Source organism: Rhea americana, unplaced genomic scaffold (genome assembly GCF_003343005.1).
Source record: "Rhea americana isolate MKP2758 unplaced genomic scaffold, rheAme1 scaffold_37, whole genome shotgun sequence".
In the NCBI taxonomy this organism is placed as follows: domain Eukaryota; kingdom Metazoa; phylum Chordata; class Aves; order Rheiformes; family Rheidae; genus Rhea; species Rhea americana.
The window spans coordinates 1,552,491-1,572,449 of NW_028186501.1; the positions used below are offsets into that span (position 1 = coordinate 1,552,491).

General features: G+C 50.9%; 1 protein-coding gene across 4 annotated transcripts in view; it reads right to left on the reverse strand.

The window, feature by feature from the left end:
* The window catches only part of ARHGAP26 (Rho GTPase activating protein 26), a 157,017-nt gene that overhangs the window by 54,180 nt on the left and 82,878 nt on the right, over positions 1 to 19,959 (reverse strand). For all 4 annotated transcript variants that reach the window (XR_014896778.1, XM_085312734.1, XM_085312733.1 and 1 more), the window contains exons 12-14: positions 14,184 to 14,220; positions 6,751 to 6,816; positions 5,240 to 5,314 (exon numbers count right to left, since the gene is read on the reverse strand). Coding sequence is in view for 3 of the 4 variants with exons in the window: in XM_085312734.1 (XP_085168860.1) it covers positions 5,240 to 5,314; positions 6,751 to 6,816; positions 14,184 to 14,220 (178 nt within the window). In the remaining variant the exon portion in view is untranslated. The remainder of the gene's footprint in view (positions 1 to 5,239; positions 5,315 to 6,750; positions 6,817 to 14,183; positions 14,221 to 19,959) is intronic.

Below are 19,959 nucleotides of genomic sequence, written 5' to 3' on the forward strand. Positions count from 1 at the left end.
GCCCGCCAGCGCCGAGGCCGGCTCGGCACAGCTGCCGGCGCCATATGGTCCCAGGGGTCCGGCTCAGCGGGTATTTTTCTTTTCACAGGCATATATAATGTGCTCTTGAATTTTAAAGCAATAGGTAAACATAGCGTAATTTTAAAACTAATTAAAAGAATGCACTGCATAAGACTTAGGATCTCCCTTTGGGCAAAGGGTTTATTTTAATTAAAAAAAAACATCAAGAGAAGCACTTGAAAAAGTAAACATTTAAAAAATGTATATTCACACAAAGATCACATGTGTCTCTCACATTAATCACACAAATGAACACCATCCTTCCTTCTCAATGCCAAGGCAACTTCCTATTGCAACGTTAATAGGTTAAAGATAAACCTGGCAGAATAAAAAWATATATATATATATTTTTATATCTAAATATAAAAATACATATTATATATAAATATAAATATCTATTATATATATATTTTTTCTAACTTTTTAACAGCAAAGCCTTCACTGAAGTTGAGCAAACAACTCCAGACTGGATGTCTTTTCCAAACCACATCCAGAAGTTTTTAGGCATGCTGTATGAACTCCTACTCGAAATTCTACGGTCGGTCTCATGCAAAGGCTCAGAGCAGATAATCAGCTCTCCTTGACCTCAGATTCATGAGCCTGCAAACGGCTAGCTTTGCAGGTTGTGGAGGTAGCATCTGTCTTCCAAGCTAAGGCAGGCCGCAGCTAGCTCCGCAGGCTGGCCTCGACCCTTACGCAGGGCCAGCTTCCCCCGCGAGCTGCCGCGAGCGTGAAAGCGTGCCCACGAAAGCACGGGGCCATTCCACAGGCCACATCGGTTTTAACCCTGGTGTGGCTTACCGCTGTGAAATACAGATATGACGTCTCTTAGCAGACACAGAGAAGGTTAAAAGCAAGAGGGTGGGGGAAATCGAGCGAAATGCAACTCCCCTAAGGCTCCTCTTCCAGCAGGGACTGAAGGAAGCATTCTGCCCCCCGGCACGACCAGCCGCTAGAGCATCTCTCCGCCTCCGCCTGCCACGACTCGCGCCGCGCGGCCCCAGACGTCGCCCGGCCGGCGCCTCCTGCGCCCCCGCCGCCGGGCCAAAGGGATTTGCCAGCTGCTCGCGGCCACCTGAAGAAACGAAAGGGAGCTGCAGCACTCCAGATTTCCGGCGAGAAGTGAGAACAGGCTTTTTTATGGCAYGGTCTGTGCAGAAATTTGTGGGGAGAAGGGGGGGGGGAATTATTTCCATACAAGCAAAAAATAAAGGAATTTGTTTTGCTGGTTTGTCTGCCTTCTGGAGGCAACCACAGCGGCAGCTGGAGGGGGGCCAAGGCCTCGCTCACCGTGTCCGTTTGCCCGGTCAGACGCTCCGGTTTCTGCGGGAATTTCCTCACCAGTTTCCCCACGGTAAGAGCAGCTGCCTGGAGCTCAGCCTCCCTGCGCAGTGCTCGCTCTCACCCACGCTTGGGTCGCTTGAGCCATGAGACAAGAACTGATGAGAACAGCTCTTGGCCACAGGGAGCCTCCCCACCGCCTCGTACTGCGATGTCCACTGCGGAGCAGCGACAAGGCCACACCAAATGCTGTCACCAAAGAATCACGGGGGGCTGAGGTTGGAAGAGACTCTGCAGACCACCCAGTCCCACCGCCCTGCTCAAGCAGGGCCCCTAGAGCAGGCTGCCCAGCTCACCTTAACGACGAGCGTCGGCAGCAGACCTGCGCGCTCGCCCTGCGAGCACCTCTGCCCACCGCTTCCACAACGAACTCTCTCCAACCAGAATTCGTTTAGTTCTTGGGTTTTGTCCTCATATTTATGGTACATGGTGACGGGAAGAGCTAGAGARAGGCAACTTATCTTCTAACCTAGACGATCTGCCTTTCGCTCGCTTTGCCAGGAGGCCGCTCWTGCCCGTTTCACCCGCAGGAAACCCGGGGTTTCAGCAAAGGTGAACTGCTGTGCCGAAGCCACGACCCGCCSAGCCGCGACGGCGTGCCAGAGGCCTTCGCGGCAGTGTCACTTACAGCAGCCACCCCTCGCTGAAACTTGATCTTTTTGCCATTTAAACTGCATGCGGATCATTAACGCTGCCCACATTCATTTCTAAATATAAGGGAAACCTGAAGTTGTAAGCAAAATTTGTCGCCTTAGTTCATGGGCTTTTGCTCTGAACAGGGAACATTTAAGGAGAACGGAGCTTCTACTTTTAGGGCATCGAATCCTCGAGGGGCAGGAGAGAACAAAAGGGAGTTTGACAGTTGACATTTCAGCTCGATGCCTACTTTACAGACAGCCTGAAAGCTGGAATTGTACAAAGACGATTTAATTGCCTGTGCTTTTGAGAAAGGTATGGAGACACGGGTTTGCAAAGAGTCCCWGCTGACGGGTAGGGTGGGAGACCCGCCCAGGGGGTCACACTTGCCGGGTCCGCCTGGCCACCGCCGCAGGAGCAGCCCTTCCGGGAAGCGCCAGGACGCAGCACCAACAGCTGATGAAGACATGCCAGGACAAAGTAAAACCACGAACTATATATCACCATGTTAYGAGACACATGGTCGACAGCTGAGTGGCCTCAGTCACTGAGGAGATAACGGACTCTGGATGGTGTCCAAAACTGTGAATTCCCCCCAGCTCCAGAGAGCTCTTAAAACAGGCAAGTTTTGCCATCTGTCACGGCCTAGAACCTCAACCCCCTACTGACAAAACTGGGCAACTCTAACCGCAGGGCAGATTATGTCCTTGCATGAAGAAAGCTCCGCTGCTCTGCCAGCTCTCTGGTACAAAAAGCAGAAGCAGAGGACCTGCCATGCCAGTGCTGACCGAGGAACGGGGCACCCAGTCCCCAGCCTATTTTTATCAGTGGCAGCAATGCTCTTTAACTGATGCTCCAGCGCAGCAGTGCCAAATGTGTGCACCATGAGACAGGTCTGGCTTATCTGCTGTACTGAGTGGCCAGCAGGACGTACTCACATGCTCCAGAACCTATGCCAAACTCTTATTAATAAAAGAAAGAAAGTCAGTCACTAGCTCTTGTGACTGCAGAGAACTTTCCAAATGCCAGCGCATAGCTGATGCAGAGATGTCCCCTTGCGTCAGCCAGGAGTCTGAAACAGTGATTTAGAGCATTACCCTTCTGCTTCCTAATAGTCTCACCGGATTATCAATTTTACATAGGTTAAACCTGACAACTGTAACAACCACCAGGGGCTTTATTCAATGAACATTTTAATGGTGGGAAAAGAAGGGAGAATTGGAAAAGGAGAGGCAAAGAGACTGAAAGTGAAACATAATGCATTAAAACTTGTTGCAAGGAGAAAGGAGCACTGGCGCTTTGTAAAGGCACGGAAAAGGAAGTTAAAAGGGGAAGGAATGATAATAAGCAAATGGAAAAACAGAGGAAAAGAAAGAGAAAAACACAAATGTCATTCATTTGTCCCAGTGAGTAACACGTTTAGAAGGGTGCTAACAAATAACTGTTTGTTTCCTAATTACTGTACCTAATTCTTAGGGGGTTTTGCCAAGTCTGAGAAGCATGAGACAGGACTGGAGAAGGATCCAGCTGCTCCTGCTCTAACTCAGCAAGTGAGAATCTCCTCAAAATTGGGTCTTCAAATGTCTGTCACATGCACATCTAGATGGTCAAACTTTCCAAAGGGGGCACTTAAAGCAAYAAACAACATAATTAAAGTAGGAACAGGAGCCAGATTTGACTCAGGGCAGCTAACGCCATTCCAGTACGCAGAGGGTTACCTCGCCGGGAGCCGGCGTGGGAACTTCCTCCCGGCACGCGTCCCGCCGGATCGGGAGGGCCAGGCCGGGGAGGGGCCGGAGCCCGCACGAGCGGCCAGGCGTCTTCCGCATCCTGCTGCTCTTCAGCAGCACTGTGTCCACCTGACCCCTAATTCTTTGATTACCGCTGTCGGCGGTTCCTTGCCGGCACGGCGGGACAGAGCTGATACGGGGAGCCCGGCGCGGCCGCGGTGCTGGGTCGTGGAGTTAAGGCTACAGCGGYGGCTGGGCTCAGAGGCGTGCCCACTGCGGCTGGGCGCCGCGAGACCCCTGCACGCCCGCGGCAGGGGCCGGAGCTGGGAGACGCAAAGGCCTCCCCGTCAGCCCAGAGCTGGACACCGGCTGTTTGGCCATCTAGAGCATCAGCCTAGATCACAGATGAGGGTGTAAGGGGGACAGCAGGTTTTGCTGAACCGGACAAGGCCTGGAAGGGTAGCAAAAACACCGGCGGCACGAGGGCGGAATGACTCACGTTTGTTTTGAACTGGGTATAACCACCAGGCTATAGTAAACAGGGAAGCTACCACCCAACAAGAGTGATCCCACAAACGGCTACGCAAGGCTAAGGGGTGATGGAAACCCATCAACACCAACAAGGAACACTACAAGAGAAGTCAGCCACAGCTGTCCTAGACATACCTGACGGCAAGGACCAACTACCAGCTCACTGASGATCACCGGCCTGTTTGCTCGTGCATGGATTGGTGCTCAGAGCAGGCCCAAGGGAATGCTGGCTAGGGTAACAAAGCACTCATAGCAAGCACCACATCCTCTCTCTTGCCACCATATCAGCTAACAGGGGTGGGGAGAGGCTGCCGAGAGCTGCTAGGCAGCCGCAGGGTGGCTGCATGTCACGACCAGCGCGCAGAGGAGCCCTGTYGGCAGGCACATTGCTTAGCCAAGCTCTGCCGTCGAGTGACCTGACGCAACCTCTCCTCCCAAGCACTCAGAACTGCAGGATCCACTGCCTCAAGTCTTAAGCATGAGGAAAACGCATGCTTGAAAGGCCTGAGCAAGACTGTATTAAAACAGGCAGAAGAAAGTCCAAGGGAAAGGTAATAAGAGCCACAGACAGCATGCAACAAAGAGAGAAAATAWTTAAAAAGTATTCTGCGAACAACGTGGCAAATATGAGATTAAAACCAAAGTTTTTAGCTATTTCTTTGAAGACTTTAGTTTGCATTCAGGAAGGCTGCCAAGACTGCTGCACATATGAGCAGGACACCAGTGCCTGTACCAGAAGATCCTGTAGAGGTAACGTGCCACAYGAGTCCTACCTTTGTAACCTGCCAGCGGTGCCCTGCAGCCTCCTGGCCTCTAGCAGGTTGTGGTCCTACGAGCACATTCGCCATGACGAGGTATCAAGAGAAGAGCCTCCATTTTCAGCTGGCAAGACTTCAAAGCAGCATAATCTACTTGCCTTTAATGTAATATRAGATACTTACCCATTAATATACTCAACAGCTTTTGAACTCTAGAGTTTACTCCAACGATTCGGTAGAGCCCCTGCTCATTGATCCCTGGGAAAAATAAAGAGTTTATTAGGAATATGTCAAAAGAACTACTAACATTTCTTTCATTTCTTTGGCCTCTCTAAAAGCAGCAATAATTAAAGCCTCTCACCAACTGTGTACAAACTCTCATTCCAGCTATTATAGAAGAGGGTAAAATCTGGTTTTGAAGTCAGAGCTTTCATGTATTCATTAAAAATATTACCCCCAATTAGCTCGGGAATCAAAGATAAAAGGACATGTTTTCRCCGCACCACTCATCAGTGAGCGAGTATGGCTGCACCACAAAGGATCGGTGCTTAACACTGAATGGCAGCTTTGGAAAATTTTAYTGTGCTAAGTTCTTCAGGTTGAGGTCTGAGCCTTCTGTGCATTCTTCATAAGGGCCTGGAACAACAAGGCCYTGAACAAAACTATATTATTATTCTTGTAACGACAAAAGGTCTAGACCTCTTTGCTACAGCAGACAACAGCCAGAGTCGTCTGTCACTTAAACCGTGACAGGAACCTTCTTTCCACCAAAGCATGTTTGAGTTAGGTATGCCAAACCTTACAGCTCAAGCTCTCTCAATTTTCCCTAATAATTTTATTTGCCTTGTTTGCTTGCTGCTCTCACCCATCCTTTTGTTTTTTTGTATTTATTTCTTTGTTCTCATATGGCTTTTAAACCATGACCTGGATGTTACAGGAAGTTGTGAGTAGCATGGAAATCTCAAAATATTCTTTATGTAGGGAGCTGGAAAAGCCCAGTAAACACAGTCTCTTCCTTTACTCTCAACAGCAGCCTCTGCACTGCTGCAAGTATTACGGAGAAAACATCAAGTTTAGGTAGCCCACATCATATTATATTATCTCTGGGTAGGAAGACCCCAGTGAAAGAATACTGGCAGAAATACTGGCAATTCAGATCTTTACTCAACCAGAGGAGGCCTGYTTCTTACTCATTTATATAAGTGCAGATAACAGTTCTCACAGAAACAATGTGAGAACAAGACCCATATTTCACTGCGAGGTGGCTCGGATGCTAACAAGATAGCCTATCTGCATATAAATAGTCTTCGCAAGAAATATAGGAGAAGGATTGAAACGCACATCTATTTATTATCCCACATGAGAGGAAGCACTTTGCATAAGTATCACACTAAGGCATTCTCAGATGAAGTCTGGGACTTCATTCCTTTCCCCCCAGTACGAACACGTAATGCATAATTTCCTAATTCAACTCTGTTTCTAATGTTTGCTTAACCATTACTAACCTAGGCCATACGGTCACGCATGTCTCAGCAAGGACATTTGTGTGAGTTTACTACAGCAGTTATCAGATGTGGGTTTCTGAGGGTTAATGAATCATTTTTGTTCATGAAAAGAGCAGGTAAGCAATTGCTATGCTAGGAACAGATGCAAGGCCTTCCCCCAAAACAAGACCATCTGGTGAGCTGCTCTACCTCTTGTTTCAACAGCGTGTATGCATTTCTTGATAATGCTGAAGCCGATATTATCCAACTGGGCAGCTGAAAGGAAAGAAAAGAGAGACCTGATAAACGCCTAGCACAGGGAGGGCTYCCCACCGAGCGCGCGTGCACCCAGCAGCCATTGCTGACGTTCAAAGCAATGGCACATCGCTGTTCGAAACGACGCGGGGAGGAAGGGACGGGAGATAAATTAGGTGCTGGTGGAAGAAAGGCACTTTACGCTCGTTTGTACCGGGTCTAACGCCGGCAGTACAGAACGCTAATGCGTCATCTCAGCCTCCCACGCCCCTGCCCGCATGTCCCTACCGACCAGCAATGCCCCTGGCTATTTGGAGTTTTAARCCCACAGTTGCTCAAAATATTAAATTAGGATCAAGGTGAGACAACCTGAAGAAAACTTTGCTGGTGAAGCTGATACTAGGTTGCTCGGAAAAAGAAAAAAAGTAATATATTTTTGGTCCAACAAATCCCTGAACACTGCACAACCCAACTTGCTGGATCTGAACACCAGATAATTCCTATAAATCCTCTAAAATCTCCACCCAGTTAATCAAACCATCATTGCTGCTGGAAAGAGGGCTTCATCCTGAGGCCATTTCCATCTGTGCCACACGTGGGACTGCCTGTTCGCTTGGATTATGTGACTGGCTCCCTGGGGGAAGCAGGGCAGAGGCCTTCTGGTTTCTTGGGTTTCTTCTCGTTGCTTTTGAATGTTTTTGTGCATTTTTTGTGTTTTTTTTCAAAGAACAAACTATATAACAGGTTAGAGCACTGAAAAGTGCCACGAGCTAGGGAAAAGGGAAAGATAACAAAAAGGGAAAGAAATGACTGGAAAAGGAGAAGCAGAAAAATATGAGCAGGAATAGGAAGATAAAGTAAGGAAGTGGAAGGTGAAAGCGTGGCGGTAAGAACTCGGCACAAAGAGAAGGGCTTCCAGAGCAGCCCCGGGCGGGCGCAGACCCGCCCGTGGTGCACACGCTGGCCCCAGCCCTTGGGCAGGCCAGTCCCGCTGCCCTCCCCAGGTGCTCACGCCCCGCAGGACACTTCAAATACACACTGCTGCCTCCCAGGCAATAAAAACACCCAACCGTACAACATTGTCTCATACACGATACACAAAACATCCCATTTACCCCTTCTCCTACGCAGACGTGCATGGTTCAAGAACAGCCCCTTCTTTTATTAGCACGAATGAAATATTTATTTGGTGCAAATTAGGATGTCCTGAAGGCAGTTGACTCTGCCCAGCAGTAGGATCTAAAACATTCATGTCATTGGAATGCAAGACTCAATTAACTCAAGCTGTTGCAGGCTTTCAAATTTAATTTAAAGGGGTTACTAATATGTGGATCCAAATACCTGCTGGAATCCTGAAGGAACATTTATCCCTTAGTCAGCTTTCCACCGCTACGTGGGAAACACTGCCTGCAGTCAGCTATTTGTTACGGGAAATTRCTTCCTCTCTATATAAAGGTTTGGGAAACCCTTCTATGGCAGGAGCCACGCAGAGAAGGGCATACAAAGCCGTCCAGGACTTGGGGACGGCCTGGAAGCCGCAGCGCAGAGGAGGGACGACGTGGTGGGTAGAGCCCGCTTGCCCCGGGCTGCCTCGCACAGCCCGCGGCGAGCTGCCAGTGCTGGAGCTGGCCAGATCAGGTCTGCCCACGCTGCAACGCCCCTCCAGCTGCAGCACAGATTACAAATGCCAGGAGGAACATGGACCAACTTTGCCAGAGACTTGGCAACGCTCACCAAACCTCTCAGGCTGCCCCACGTGTAAAATGGAAGCTGCAGTATTTTCCTCAAAGTGTCTGACACGAGGCTTGTATAACATTTTGAACTCCGAAAGGCAGAGAAGGGATAGCATTATCTTAAAAGCAGATGACTATGTACTGTGCAGACACCAGGGAATGCTAGCTTGCAAGAGACACAAAACAGCTTTCTGTCTACAGCACAACAAGAGCAGACCCAGTGCCTGGGGCTGGCAGTGGCCTCACAGCGAGACATGCAGTTTTATTCCTCCCTGTTCACATTGTCTGTTTAAACATACTAGATTCATYGCTGGTGCCCGTTAAGCTGCCAGTTCACCGGCTGTCTCTAGCTTGCGTGGTGCAGTCTCGCACTAATTATTGTTTCCCAAGTCTCTGTTGGTATTAGTACTTGCACGACGAATGGCAGAATGACCTGGAACAGCCCAGCAGCTCTATTGTATTTTTCTGGGCAAGCACACCGAAGTACTGTGCCAACATAAGCAGTCAAGTTGCAGGATGCTTGTACTATACGATGTATCTCCAAGTTCCACGGGTCATGCTAAGCTCCTCATGAATCCCTCAAATAGCTCCCAACTACTCTCCAAGCACAGTCACAATGTAAAATCAATGGACCATTAATTAGTGGGACAGAACAGGGACCCCAGACCATTGAAAAACCCATGCCCTGCGGTACCTGAGAAGCAGGAACCATGGTGCAGAAACACTTTTGTACAGACTAACCCAGTTCGGCAGGTCTTTCTTAGTCTTGCTTAGTGCTAGCCCTAACCCTCATCTTTCAATATCCCTGTATAGCGTTGCCCAGACATACGGTTCGTTATTTCAGGTTCTCCACCATACACTTTTAAGTGCCAATCATTTCTGTTAAGCTACAGTTTTCACTCGGTTCCTAGCATGCTTGAATTTGAGAACAGGACGCTTACAAACATAAGTCCTTTTCCACAGTTTACTCCTGCTGCCGAGCCCACTGCTCCAGCTCTGAGCAAGAGCTTAAAACCACACCTTTTGGTAGGGCTCAGTAACAGCCGAGGGAAGAAACAGGAGCAGCCTCTCCGGATGGAAATGACCGAGCATAATCCTCCCAAGTAGATGAATAAGCTCTGGATCAGGAAAGGTCAGGGATTTATTTGCAGTAGTTATATCCAGAAATAATATGTGATTAAATATCCAAACTGCCTTTATTCATCCCTAAATTTAACTTTTAATGAGCATCATAAAAGCTTGATTTCCCCCTCACAGAAGAAGCTTCTCTATCTCATTCATTTACCCAATGAGTCAGTCCAACAACAGAACAGATCAAAGCCAGATTTGAATCTGCTGCTGCAGCCCTGATCCTTATGCTTGCTCCACTCACCCCAGCAGCAAAACGGTCTCTAGCCCTGTGCTTTGACTCCACAGCTTAGTCCCGGTTTAGCGTCCATTTGGCAATGTCTACAGGTCAGGGGTGATGGGACAGGGGAGGGACGACAGCCTGCCTCTGGGGGCTAGTGAGAGCGATGGCGTGCGATCGCGGCCGCAGGAAGCGTGGGCCATGCAGTGCCACCGCGCCAGCCAGACCCAAGCCAGCCTCGTTGGCACGCTCCCCTCTCCCCGCATCCTCCTCGCCCTGATGGTAGGGCTAGTGCGGTGAGATGGTTCAGTGAGCTGATGTGGCTGGGAAAAAAAAAAAAGAACCTCCTACCAAAAAAGTAAAGAAGCAAGTCTTCAGCCAGCTGATCTCAGTGAGAGCTCCAGGCAGTGCGAGGCGAGACAGCGGGGAAGAGCAAATCCCCAAACGGCCACAGAAGAGCACGGCCAGAATGCTTCGCACCTCTGCACAACGGGCATCCCTAATCCATCGAGCGTGGATTTACGGAGTCTTTTTTAGCACAGGCAGCATGCTACTCTATTCACACATTCAAGCATGCAGCAGGGGCAAAGCCTCCAACACTACCTCCTGCTCTTCCCTTCTCTCCCTCRGGTGCTCACTGCCCCGGAGAAGGATGCAGAACAAGCAGATACAGCCCAAGATGCATGTCACAGGCTCGCCATACAAGAGCAGCATTTCAATGCACAGCTGAGACGCGGTACTCATACCGTATCAGAGAAATATTTTAGATCAGCAAAGGTGACGCACATTGCCTGTATTTGAGCTATTGCATGCACACACATACTTAACAGACTATCACGTAGCATTGTATTTCTAGTGCTACTGAGCTGGTCTCACCATATTCTATTTTTGACTAGTAGATTATTTCTATTTAATCCATTAATTCCTCTGCTTTATGCTGATATGGCATATAAGAGTGTAGGTAAGGGGGAAAGAAGACTGAATCATCTCTGTTCAGCCTCAGGCAACCTTGCTGACTCCAGATGTGCAAGCATCAGTCATTGCAACACAAGGTCAAACCTGGCTCTTCCGCATGCCCCGTTATACATCTTTGTGCTGCAGAGTGAAGTGCCAGGATTACTATGAATTATTTCAAATAGTGTTACGGTATTAAGAGCCACAGAGGGAGGGAGGAAACAAGAACTGGAGACCAGGGAGAAATGAGTAACTTAATCTTACTGCAGGTCTCGAAATATCAGTGAGCTGCCAAGATGCTGGGAATGAAGAGCCCTAGGGAAGGATCGTGGGTCACCAGCAACCACGCCATCAAGACAAACAGAGACACAGAACAGGGTATCAGGAAACTCAAGGTCTGTGAAGAGTTTATAAAAATAAAGACAGCTTTCAGTGGGGTCCTGAAGTAAATGGGGAATCAAGTGGACATGGAAAAAAGACAGAAACATGGTGGTGAGGGGAAGGAGAAAGGAGTTCTTCAGTGTTTGCTATGCAACATGCACAAGTGGCCTAGAGGATTTATTTTCAGAGAGCAGGGCAAGCCCTCTTGGGTTGCTCACTAGTGCATTAAGATTCATTTAGCTCTAGCAGTTCGCTGATACTCATTCCCACACACCCTGCCACTCTGCACTACTTCCTTCTCGCTCCCAAAGAAGATTAAGATAAATCACCTTGCAGGCTGATGGCCATCTGGCTGCACAGCAGGATGTAAAATCCAAAAGCTCTGTAAAATTACATAGTGGCCAAAAAGCAGACCTCACTACACTATTTTGAGTCTCTTTCAGTCTAATATAAGTAAGAGCAGGAAACAGAGTTCTWTAGGTTTAAAGGGTCAGGAATTGCATCCGGACTCATTTCAATTACATGCATTTCARGTCCTTATAGGAAGCTTCTGTATCAAAGACTGCGTGGCAAAAAGCCAGGCTCAGAATCAATTTTAAGTGTAGCTGGTGAGGCAAGCAGTTCACTACAGACATGGTTTTAATGAGCACTAAAACACAGTCAGATGTTTGAACACAGCAGCAGCAGCAGCTCTAGTCAGAGCAGTATGTGAAAATAATTGCTACCAGACAACGCAGGAATACTGTTATGTAAGCAACTTTCATCGGAGGCCCCAGCGCGCTCCACGRAACACGGGCAGGTCTATACAGCAGAGAAGAAGAACTATTCCTATTTCCAGGATGGGCCATCAGAACGGAAAAGATGCTGGAGGATAAGCAACTTTGCCAAAGCCCTCTCTGCTCACCAAACCTCCACTTCCTCCCTACGTGGGGCAGACGAGTAAGAAGAAACTCTGCGTTTGGCGTCTTCAAAGCTTCCCTGCACTTTGTGCACGGCAGAGCCGCAGCGCGAGCTGCAGTGGGGGCGAGCAGGGAAGCAACCAGCTCCCCGGCCCGGCGCCGGGCTCCCCTCCTGCTGCTGYGCCAACGAGCTCCCAGGAGAGGCGGCTCTCAGGCGAGCTCCAGCCGCTCCCCRGCTTGCGCTGCAACAGGCTCCAGGCTGCAAGCGGCACCGCGTCGGCCGGGGACCCAGCCTGCCTCCGCGCACCCAGCAGGAAACCGCGCTTTGCCCCTGCCAGCGCGGGACACCAAATCAACCCGGTCAGGGGCAGCTTCGGCAGCGCGGGCCCCGCGCCCCAGCACAGCGCCCAGCCCGCGCGCCGGCTGCCGCCAGGGAAGGACCCGGGGGCGGACGCCGGCTCCCCCGGCTCAGCCTCCAAAGGGAGCGCAAAATTCCCTCCGGCGGGTACACCCGGCTCGGGTTCAGCCTGGGAAAGCGTGCCATTTATATGCCATTTATGTGCCAGGATGCCCCAGCGAAGAGGATCGTGACCYGGCCAGGGCAGCCCCGTCCCACGCCCGCGACGCGGGCCGGCCAGCAGCAGCAGCTCGGCCACCGAGAGCCACAGCGAGCCGGAGAGCCCTAAGGAAAGCCGGCGCGGGCACGCAGGGGCCCCTCCACGGCGCCCGCCGCGCGCGAGCGGCTAGGGACGGCGCGGGAAAGCCACGGCCACGTTCGACTCGCGYGCTCAGCGCTTCCGGAAGAGCTGCAGTTGCTCTGCAGCGGGGCTCCCGGCAAGTCACTGGCCCCACGAGGATTTCTGGCTGCCCGAACGCGRGACCAGCATTCCTTTCAGAAGCAGTAATTGCTTTGCCAGCCTCAAATGTTTTTCCTGCTTTTGTGCACACCCTCAATAAAGTTTACAAAATAGTTATTTTAACCAGTTTCTTGATCCCAATCACCACATGCTGCCCCRGTGCAACCGGGGTTGCAGCAAACACACAAATTGGTGATAGTCAACAACTAGACGAGGAGCCGGTCGAGCTAGGTCTGTCCTCTGTCCCGCCAAGACCCCACTCTGCCCTGCTGTAAAATGGGGGGGAAATCGAGCTGCTCAGGTGCAGTTTCACACTCAGCTAGGGCGTTACCCATGCAACCCTCGGCAAGYGCGAAGCGCGATTTCTAATGCTGGGAGCGCCGTGAGGACTGCACAAGACCGAGCGGAGTGCCTACGGGATAAGACGCAGCTGATAACGTGGAAGACCCAGGGCGAAGGGAGAGGCCGCATCAGCGAGGGCAGAAACGAGGTAAAGATAGTTTTATAGAATRGCTGAAGTTGGGTGTGAGCAACGTTATCTGTAAATTATACTTACTTTTGTGAGAAAAAATACTACTAGTCAAGATGTAAACACCCTGCCTGAGACAGTCTACAAGCGAACTATTCACTAACCAAAAACTCAGGCCAGGCTCCTGCACGACCAGGGACTTGGGGAGGAGGGAAGGGATCAGCATTTTGAGTACTGCAATTACAGCAATTCAAGCCTTTCTGGAAATGGCTCAATTAAGGGTTTTGAAACATAGGACACGAGAGTTAGGACGAGGTGCAACCACTACTCCAGCAAGAGAAACAAGTGCTTTCTTGACTCCAGTCCTTGATGGCCCAAACTACAACAAAACCAGCCCATTTTAGCGGCTCTCGTTGAGAGYCTTAGTTAGGCAGGACCTCCCCAGCCTCTACAATATTGCTCCAGTCCAGACTTCTCTTTTTTGCMGTTCACATGTGTGAATTTGTTGGCCCAGGACACCCACGCTTGCCTGAAGGAATGACCCAGCTCCCCGGTCCCAGCACGCTTCGCGGTGGGGCTCTGTGCCGCCCCAGCGCACCCGCGACCACGCACGGCCCCGGCCCTTCCCAAAGCCTCGGCGCTCTCCCCACGCTCACGGGAAAGCCCAGCTGCAGCTCCCGATCCCCAGATTACCCAACGCAGGCACGTTCTCGAGGGATAAGGTCATGCTTAAAAAGAAATACTTACTGCCTTCGCTCTGGTTGTCCTTGTTCGAGTTGTAGACCTGGAAAACACAAGAAGAGAGTCTTGTGAAGAGCCTGCCTCCGCTCGCGAAGCGGCTCCCGGTGCATCTCGTGGCGAACCCCCACGGCGACAGCCTCCAGGGCACTCCGTGGTCTTTGGGGACCTCGCCAAAAAGGCCACAAAAGACTTCTACCTTCAAAAAGCCCAGCTTTCACAGCTTCRCAGTTTTATTAGAATAGCATCTAGGATACTTTTTGAAAGGAGAGAAGGTAAAAGAGACTATGTAAGATCCGAAACTGTAAGAGCTTTTAAATGAAACAAGGAACGGGCACTCTTCTCCGCTCTCTTCTCATGGAGAAGCAAATACACCTGAAGGGAGGCAGGTAAYTGCCGTCACATCTCCTCACCAGTGCAGTAACATCTGGAAGGTGCTGCTGAGGCGAGGAGGAGGAAGCTGCCCCCGCTCACGTGAACTTACAGCCTGAATGGACAGGACAGGCAAAGAGTGAGAGAGGGAAAAATCACTCACTTGCGGAGGACCTGAATTGCAGGGGGATTAGGCAACACACCGACACGGCCTGCAGCAGAGCCACTTTCCTGGCCAGTGCTGTGACTTAGTCCCAAGGCTCTCCTACCTTCARATATAGGTGTTTTTCCTCCTGTCCACACCACTTTCACAACTTGGCTACCTTGGATTAAAGCCACTGTTTCAGTAGATCAAATGAAAGGGAAAAGAGCAATGGCAGAAGATTTTTGACCACAGTTCATGCACCGTTTAAGAACACAGCGCAATGAAAACTGTGGCTGTACGGAGACCAGCCTTCAAACGTGTATTTCACCTGCGCAAAAGACTGATTAAAAAATAAATAAAAAAGCTTTCAGTCCATCAACCCCGAGCCCAGGCAGAAATACACCTACAGCGGCACTTCGCTGTCATCGTAAGACGGAGCCGAGCGCGGCAGCACCCACCACGCAGGACACACGGTTCGTGCAGGCTTTCCAACGCCGCGAGCGGTGCGCACGCCCTTCCTCCGGCCGCGAGCGAGGCGGGCAGCCCCTCGCGCRGGAGCCCCCGTGCTGCCTCCAGGAATAGCAAGCGCGGAAGGCACGTTTCCAAAGACAACGCGGACCGCCACGCGCCGGCCCGCAGCGACGGACGCGGCGGCGGGGAACGGGGCGGGAGCGCGGCTCTGACCCGCGCTCGGCCCGCGAGCGCCTCCCAGGCTCTCGCAGCCCCGCTCCCCGCGGAGGACGCGGGCGTTACGGGTACTCGCGAGCGGGCCCCGGGGCGCGGAGGAGGTCCGCGTRCCTCTGGGGGGCCAGCAGAACGGCAAGGACCACGAAGCTAATGAACAGTGCTGCTTCTGCAGAGAGGAGGCCCAGGCTGCTGCCGGTGCCGCGCCGAGGCGACGGGGCTCGTGGGACACGCGCAGCCACGCGGGGCTCCCCGCCGGCGCGCCGCAGCCTGGGGAGCAGAGCCGGRGCCGGCTGCATCTCCCGCCTCGCCTCGCCTCGCCTGCGCGAACAGGCCGGAGAGAAAAGGCTCCTCTATTTTCCCAGCGAGGCGGGCGCCCGAGCACCCTTGCTGACCTGAGCGCACAGCTGCARCGGGGTTCGGCAGGGAGAAAATCAGGGCGAGAGAAACCACGTCGTTCTGGGGCAGTCCACGCGCAGGGAGGCTCTGGCTCGCTGACGCGACAGCGGGGACGCTTTGGAGCAGACATACCAACATAACCTGCAGCAGCTGCCCCCCTCTGCAGAAGAAAACCATGAGCGTTTCTCACCCTCGAGCCAGCAGCCCCTGCCCGGGCTCCCACGTCCCGAGGAAACACGARGGCAGCCGGCGCCGGGCAAGAGGCGCTTCTGCAACCTCTGTTACCTCCCAAACAGATGCCTGCCTTGGAGATTGTCAAAAACGCACACTATTCCTGGGTTTTCCTCGCTACAAGCCAGCGTACCAGCCTTGCTGGGAGACCACCAAGGCACCGCTATGCTGGGCTGCTCTTTCGCGGGCACCTCCTGGGTGGCAACGTGCTGTTCCTTCGCCTGCATTTGCCAGGCGGTGCAGCGAGCTAAGTTAGGGAACTTAATCAGCATTAAAGATCTCTTTTTCTCCGTTTGCCTCTCGCAGGTTTATTTTTAGCCCAGGTCCATTGCTGGATCCCGTTCGGGGCCAGGCCCACAACCAGCTGTGCTGGCGCGGGTCGAGGGTGGGCAGCAGCTGCTTACGCCAGCTTTGCCACCGCGGGAAGGATTTGTGGAGCCGTGAATTTAATGGTGCAAGTCCAAACTGAGGGTTTAGGCAGAGACACTGATCCCTTTATGCTAATAGCCAATCTTCTATAACATTTTCCACAGCACACCTTCCCTCTCCCCCTCCTAAGGTATCTAGGCACACAACACAAGACAAAGTGGAGATTTTGCTTGCAGGAAAAACTCTATTCATCCCACATCTGGAAACTGGGGGATGATTCAGCATCAAAACCAGCTGTAGTCAGCAAGCGCATTTTCCTACAGGAACAGTGTTTATATCRCAAAAATAAAATAGAGAAAACAGGGAAGAAAATAAACAGAAGCTCCTCGGCCCGCGGCGCTGTCCGGTAGGCCTGCCCATGAAGTCCCCTTTCCCAAACGCTGTTTCCTCTCCAGYGGCAGCACCCACCCTCGAGAACTAGTTGGAGGGAACGGGGGAAGAGCTTGTGACGTCTCCTCACTCCCGGGGACTCCTAGAAGCACGGCCTTCCTCAGGATGCCGCTCAGCCGCCGAAGCCCGCGCTCCGCTGCGGCTCCCGGGAGCGGAAGCCCAGGTGTCCGAGTCGGTAATACAGACCCCACAAGCGGGGCTCAGAGCTCTGCTCTCTAGTGCACGTCCCTCATCTGCTGCCCTCCTCCAGCAAGCGTCCTCCGCTGTCCCCGGCCGACGGGACCCATCGCCCGGCTTCGCGTTCCGCTGCGAGCTGAGCAGCTACGGGGGAAATCTGCCTGCCTGCAGAGCGCTCTTCCAATTTGGTTAATTGAAACAACAGCGAGGCTGTTAATCATCAGAGATAGCTCTTTTAAAGAAAACAAAAGGAAAAGGACAGACAAGGAAACGCGGTATCTGTATGCCATCAATTGTAAMGTATGCACACACAGTAAAAAGGAAATTTCATGCAGAGGTCAACTATGCAACTATAAAACAAGGAGACACTGTCATCCTGCATCCATCTTATTAAGGACAAACCTTTCATCCTCTGTCAGTGTGTTAATCCATTAACAGCGCTCTACAACATCAAGGTTTCAACCAAGTCCCACTTCTGTGATATCCTTTCATTTTCCAAGAAAAACATTACTTTTACAAACAGGCCCTTTTCTTGTAATGCCTCAAGCCTTCCAAAGAGAGAGATTTTTCAGCGTAAGCGAAAGTCTCCAAGTCTGAAGAAAGGGCTGTAAACGGGCCCTGTGTGTAAGAGGTCCAAGAGCAACGCTCTTCCAGGCCCTCCGGGCCCTCATCTGCCCCACTGGCAAAACCACGCGCTGAGCGCAGCCAAGCCGCGCCTGGCAGCAGCGAGCCGAGCACCCGCCGGGGCCCGGGCCCGGCCGTGGGGCCGCCGCGCAGCGCGCCCGCCGCAGCCGCCCGCCGGGGAACCGCTCGTACGGAGGAGCTCTGCGGAGTCGGGGGGACCTCCAGCAACCCGCGCAGCCACCGCCCCGCTCCGTTCACGGCTCGGCACCCAGGCAAGCCTAGCTTGCGCAAAACAACAAAGCAAAGACATAATCTTCGCACAGTCTTGTGACTCGGGAAGCASTTCTACGAAAAAAAGGAAAATACAAGAACGTTGCAGAATGCAGTAAACCGCTGAGAGTTTGCGACTGAGTTTTGCACAAGCCGGACTGCCGGTTTCAAACAATTAATTAAGCAAAACAACAGCCCATGGGGTTTTTTAAATGTGAAAAGATTTGGTAGTGCTGGCTATATTTTAACTATGCTGATGTCAAAAACTATCTAAGTTACTTTAACGATTTTTGGAGAGATTTTCAGTTTCACTATCATTTCAAAGAAAAGCTGGAACTGACTGGATCCATATGTTAGTATGACAAAAAAAGCAGCATGTTTATTAGATATGTGTGTTTTATATCCATATGCATACAAACCATTTTTCTGTTGTTAAAACACTCTGGAGGAAACTCATTTAAATCCAAAAAGCTTCTCATAAAACAAGGAGCTTCCTTCACTTTCCAGTATTATTCTCTGAAAGGGGCTAGGAAATTTCACGGAGACCGCATTTGCACGGAGGTGAGGGGCCAGCGCTCCAGGCACCACGTGTGGGAATAGGCTAAGTGATAAAACGCACAAAACCGGGGCTAGGGACTAGCTTGGAGACAAAGCCCCGCGCCGCAGCGCTGCCAGCGCTCACTTCGGCAGCACGCGCTCGCATCCCGAGCGCATCTTCACAGCCAAAGCAGCTTTACGAGCAAGCTTCAGAAGTGAAATTAATAGAAAAAAGTACCTAAGTCTAATACAAAATTTGCAGAGCTGGACACCTTAGTGTCCTAAATTCATACTGTAGGTGGTTAAATGCCCAGAACAAAATAGCTGTTTTAGGGGAAGCTACTTCTGCTCGACTTCTGCAGCATCATTTCTATCTGGAGGATTAAACAAGGCTTTTGTGACCTGGTTTAAAAAGCTCTGAGATTCATCTGTAAGTGAACCAGGAGTCTAAGTAAACAGCTTTACAGAGATTCCTGATTTATGATTACTTTGAAAATCTCCTGCAAAGTTAAATTAAAATACACCCATAAAATATTCACACTGTGTTCAGTTATTGACTCAATATTTAAAACAATTTGACAAAGAAAAAAAAAATCAATCCTTCCCGGTAAAATATTTCACCAAAGCTACCTTAAGCTTTGCAGAGGAAGCAGTTTTATACAGATCATTAGCAGGCCTGCGATCGTCACGGGTGCACTAACGAACCTCGGAAAGCAAAGCCCCCCCACTTCGCCGCCGAGCCGCTGCTGCGAAGGCGAGTTGTTCCGCCYCCTCTGCAGCCCCGGGATCCCTTTCAAACCTCTGCCACCTCTATTCCCCTAATTCACACCTCCGCCCTCGCGTGGACCCAACCGCGGGCAGAAGTAATGCAGACTGTACCCATCCATTCGCCCCCTCAAATCTCAATTCTCTAATTACTACCCATAAATATTTAAGCAAGAAACGTGGCTAATCAAAACATGAGCTTAACCAAAAAGCCTGCTATAGCCCCCATCCATAGCCCAGCACCATTYCTGCTTGCACGGGGAGCCAACAAGAATCTGCTTCACTGGTTTTGCAGCTCTGTGCAAAACCAACGGCACGCATGGACGTGCAAGGAGCAAACTGCTAAAACYTGACCGCCTGCGGGCTGCCTGGGATAAAACTGGAAGTTGTGGGTAACAGAAAGAAAAAAGGAACTAGATGGGGGTTTAGGTGTGGAACTAGTAAAAGAAGATATTGAGTAATTCTATGTTTATTTCCTCATTTCAGTGTTCACACTGGTTGGCCATAATGTCTATTAACTTCCATGATAAATTAACTACACTTTCATATTGCAATTGCATGTGTGTCTTTCATATGGCAATTGCATGTGGCAATTGCACATCCTTTGTAAGAAAACACTGCATTTGATATTCAAAGCAGTTTTGCATTTAAAATGTAAAATGGTACAACATAAGCTGTAACCCTTGGCAGCGTGACAGTGTCCACCACAGTTCCCCAAACAGGTCACATTCAGACACTGACACTAGATTTTGCCCTGAGGGC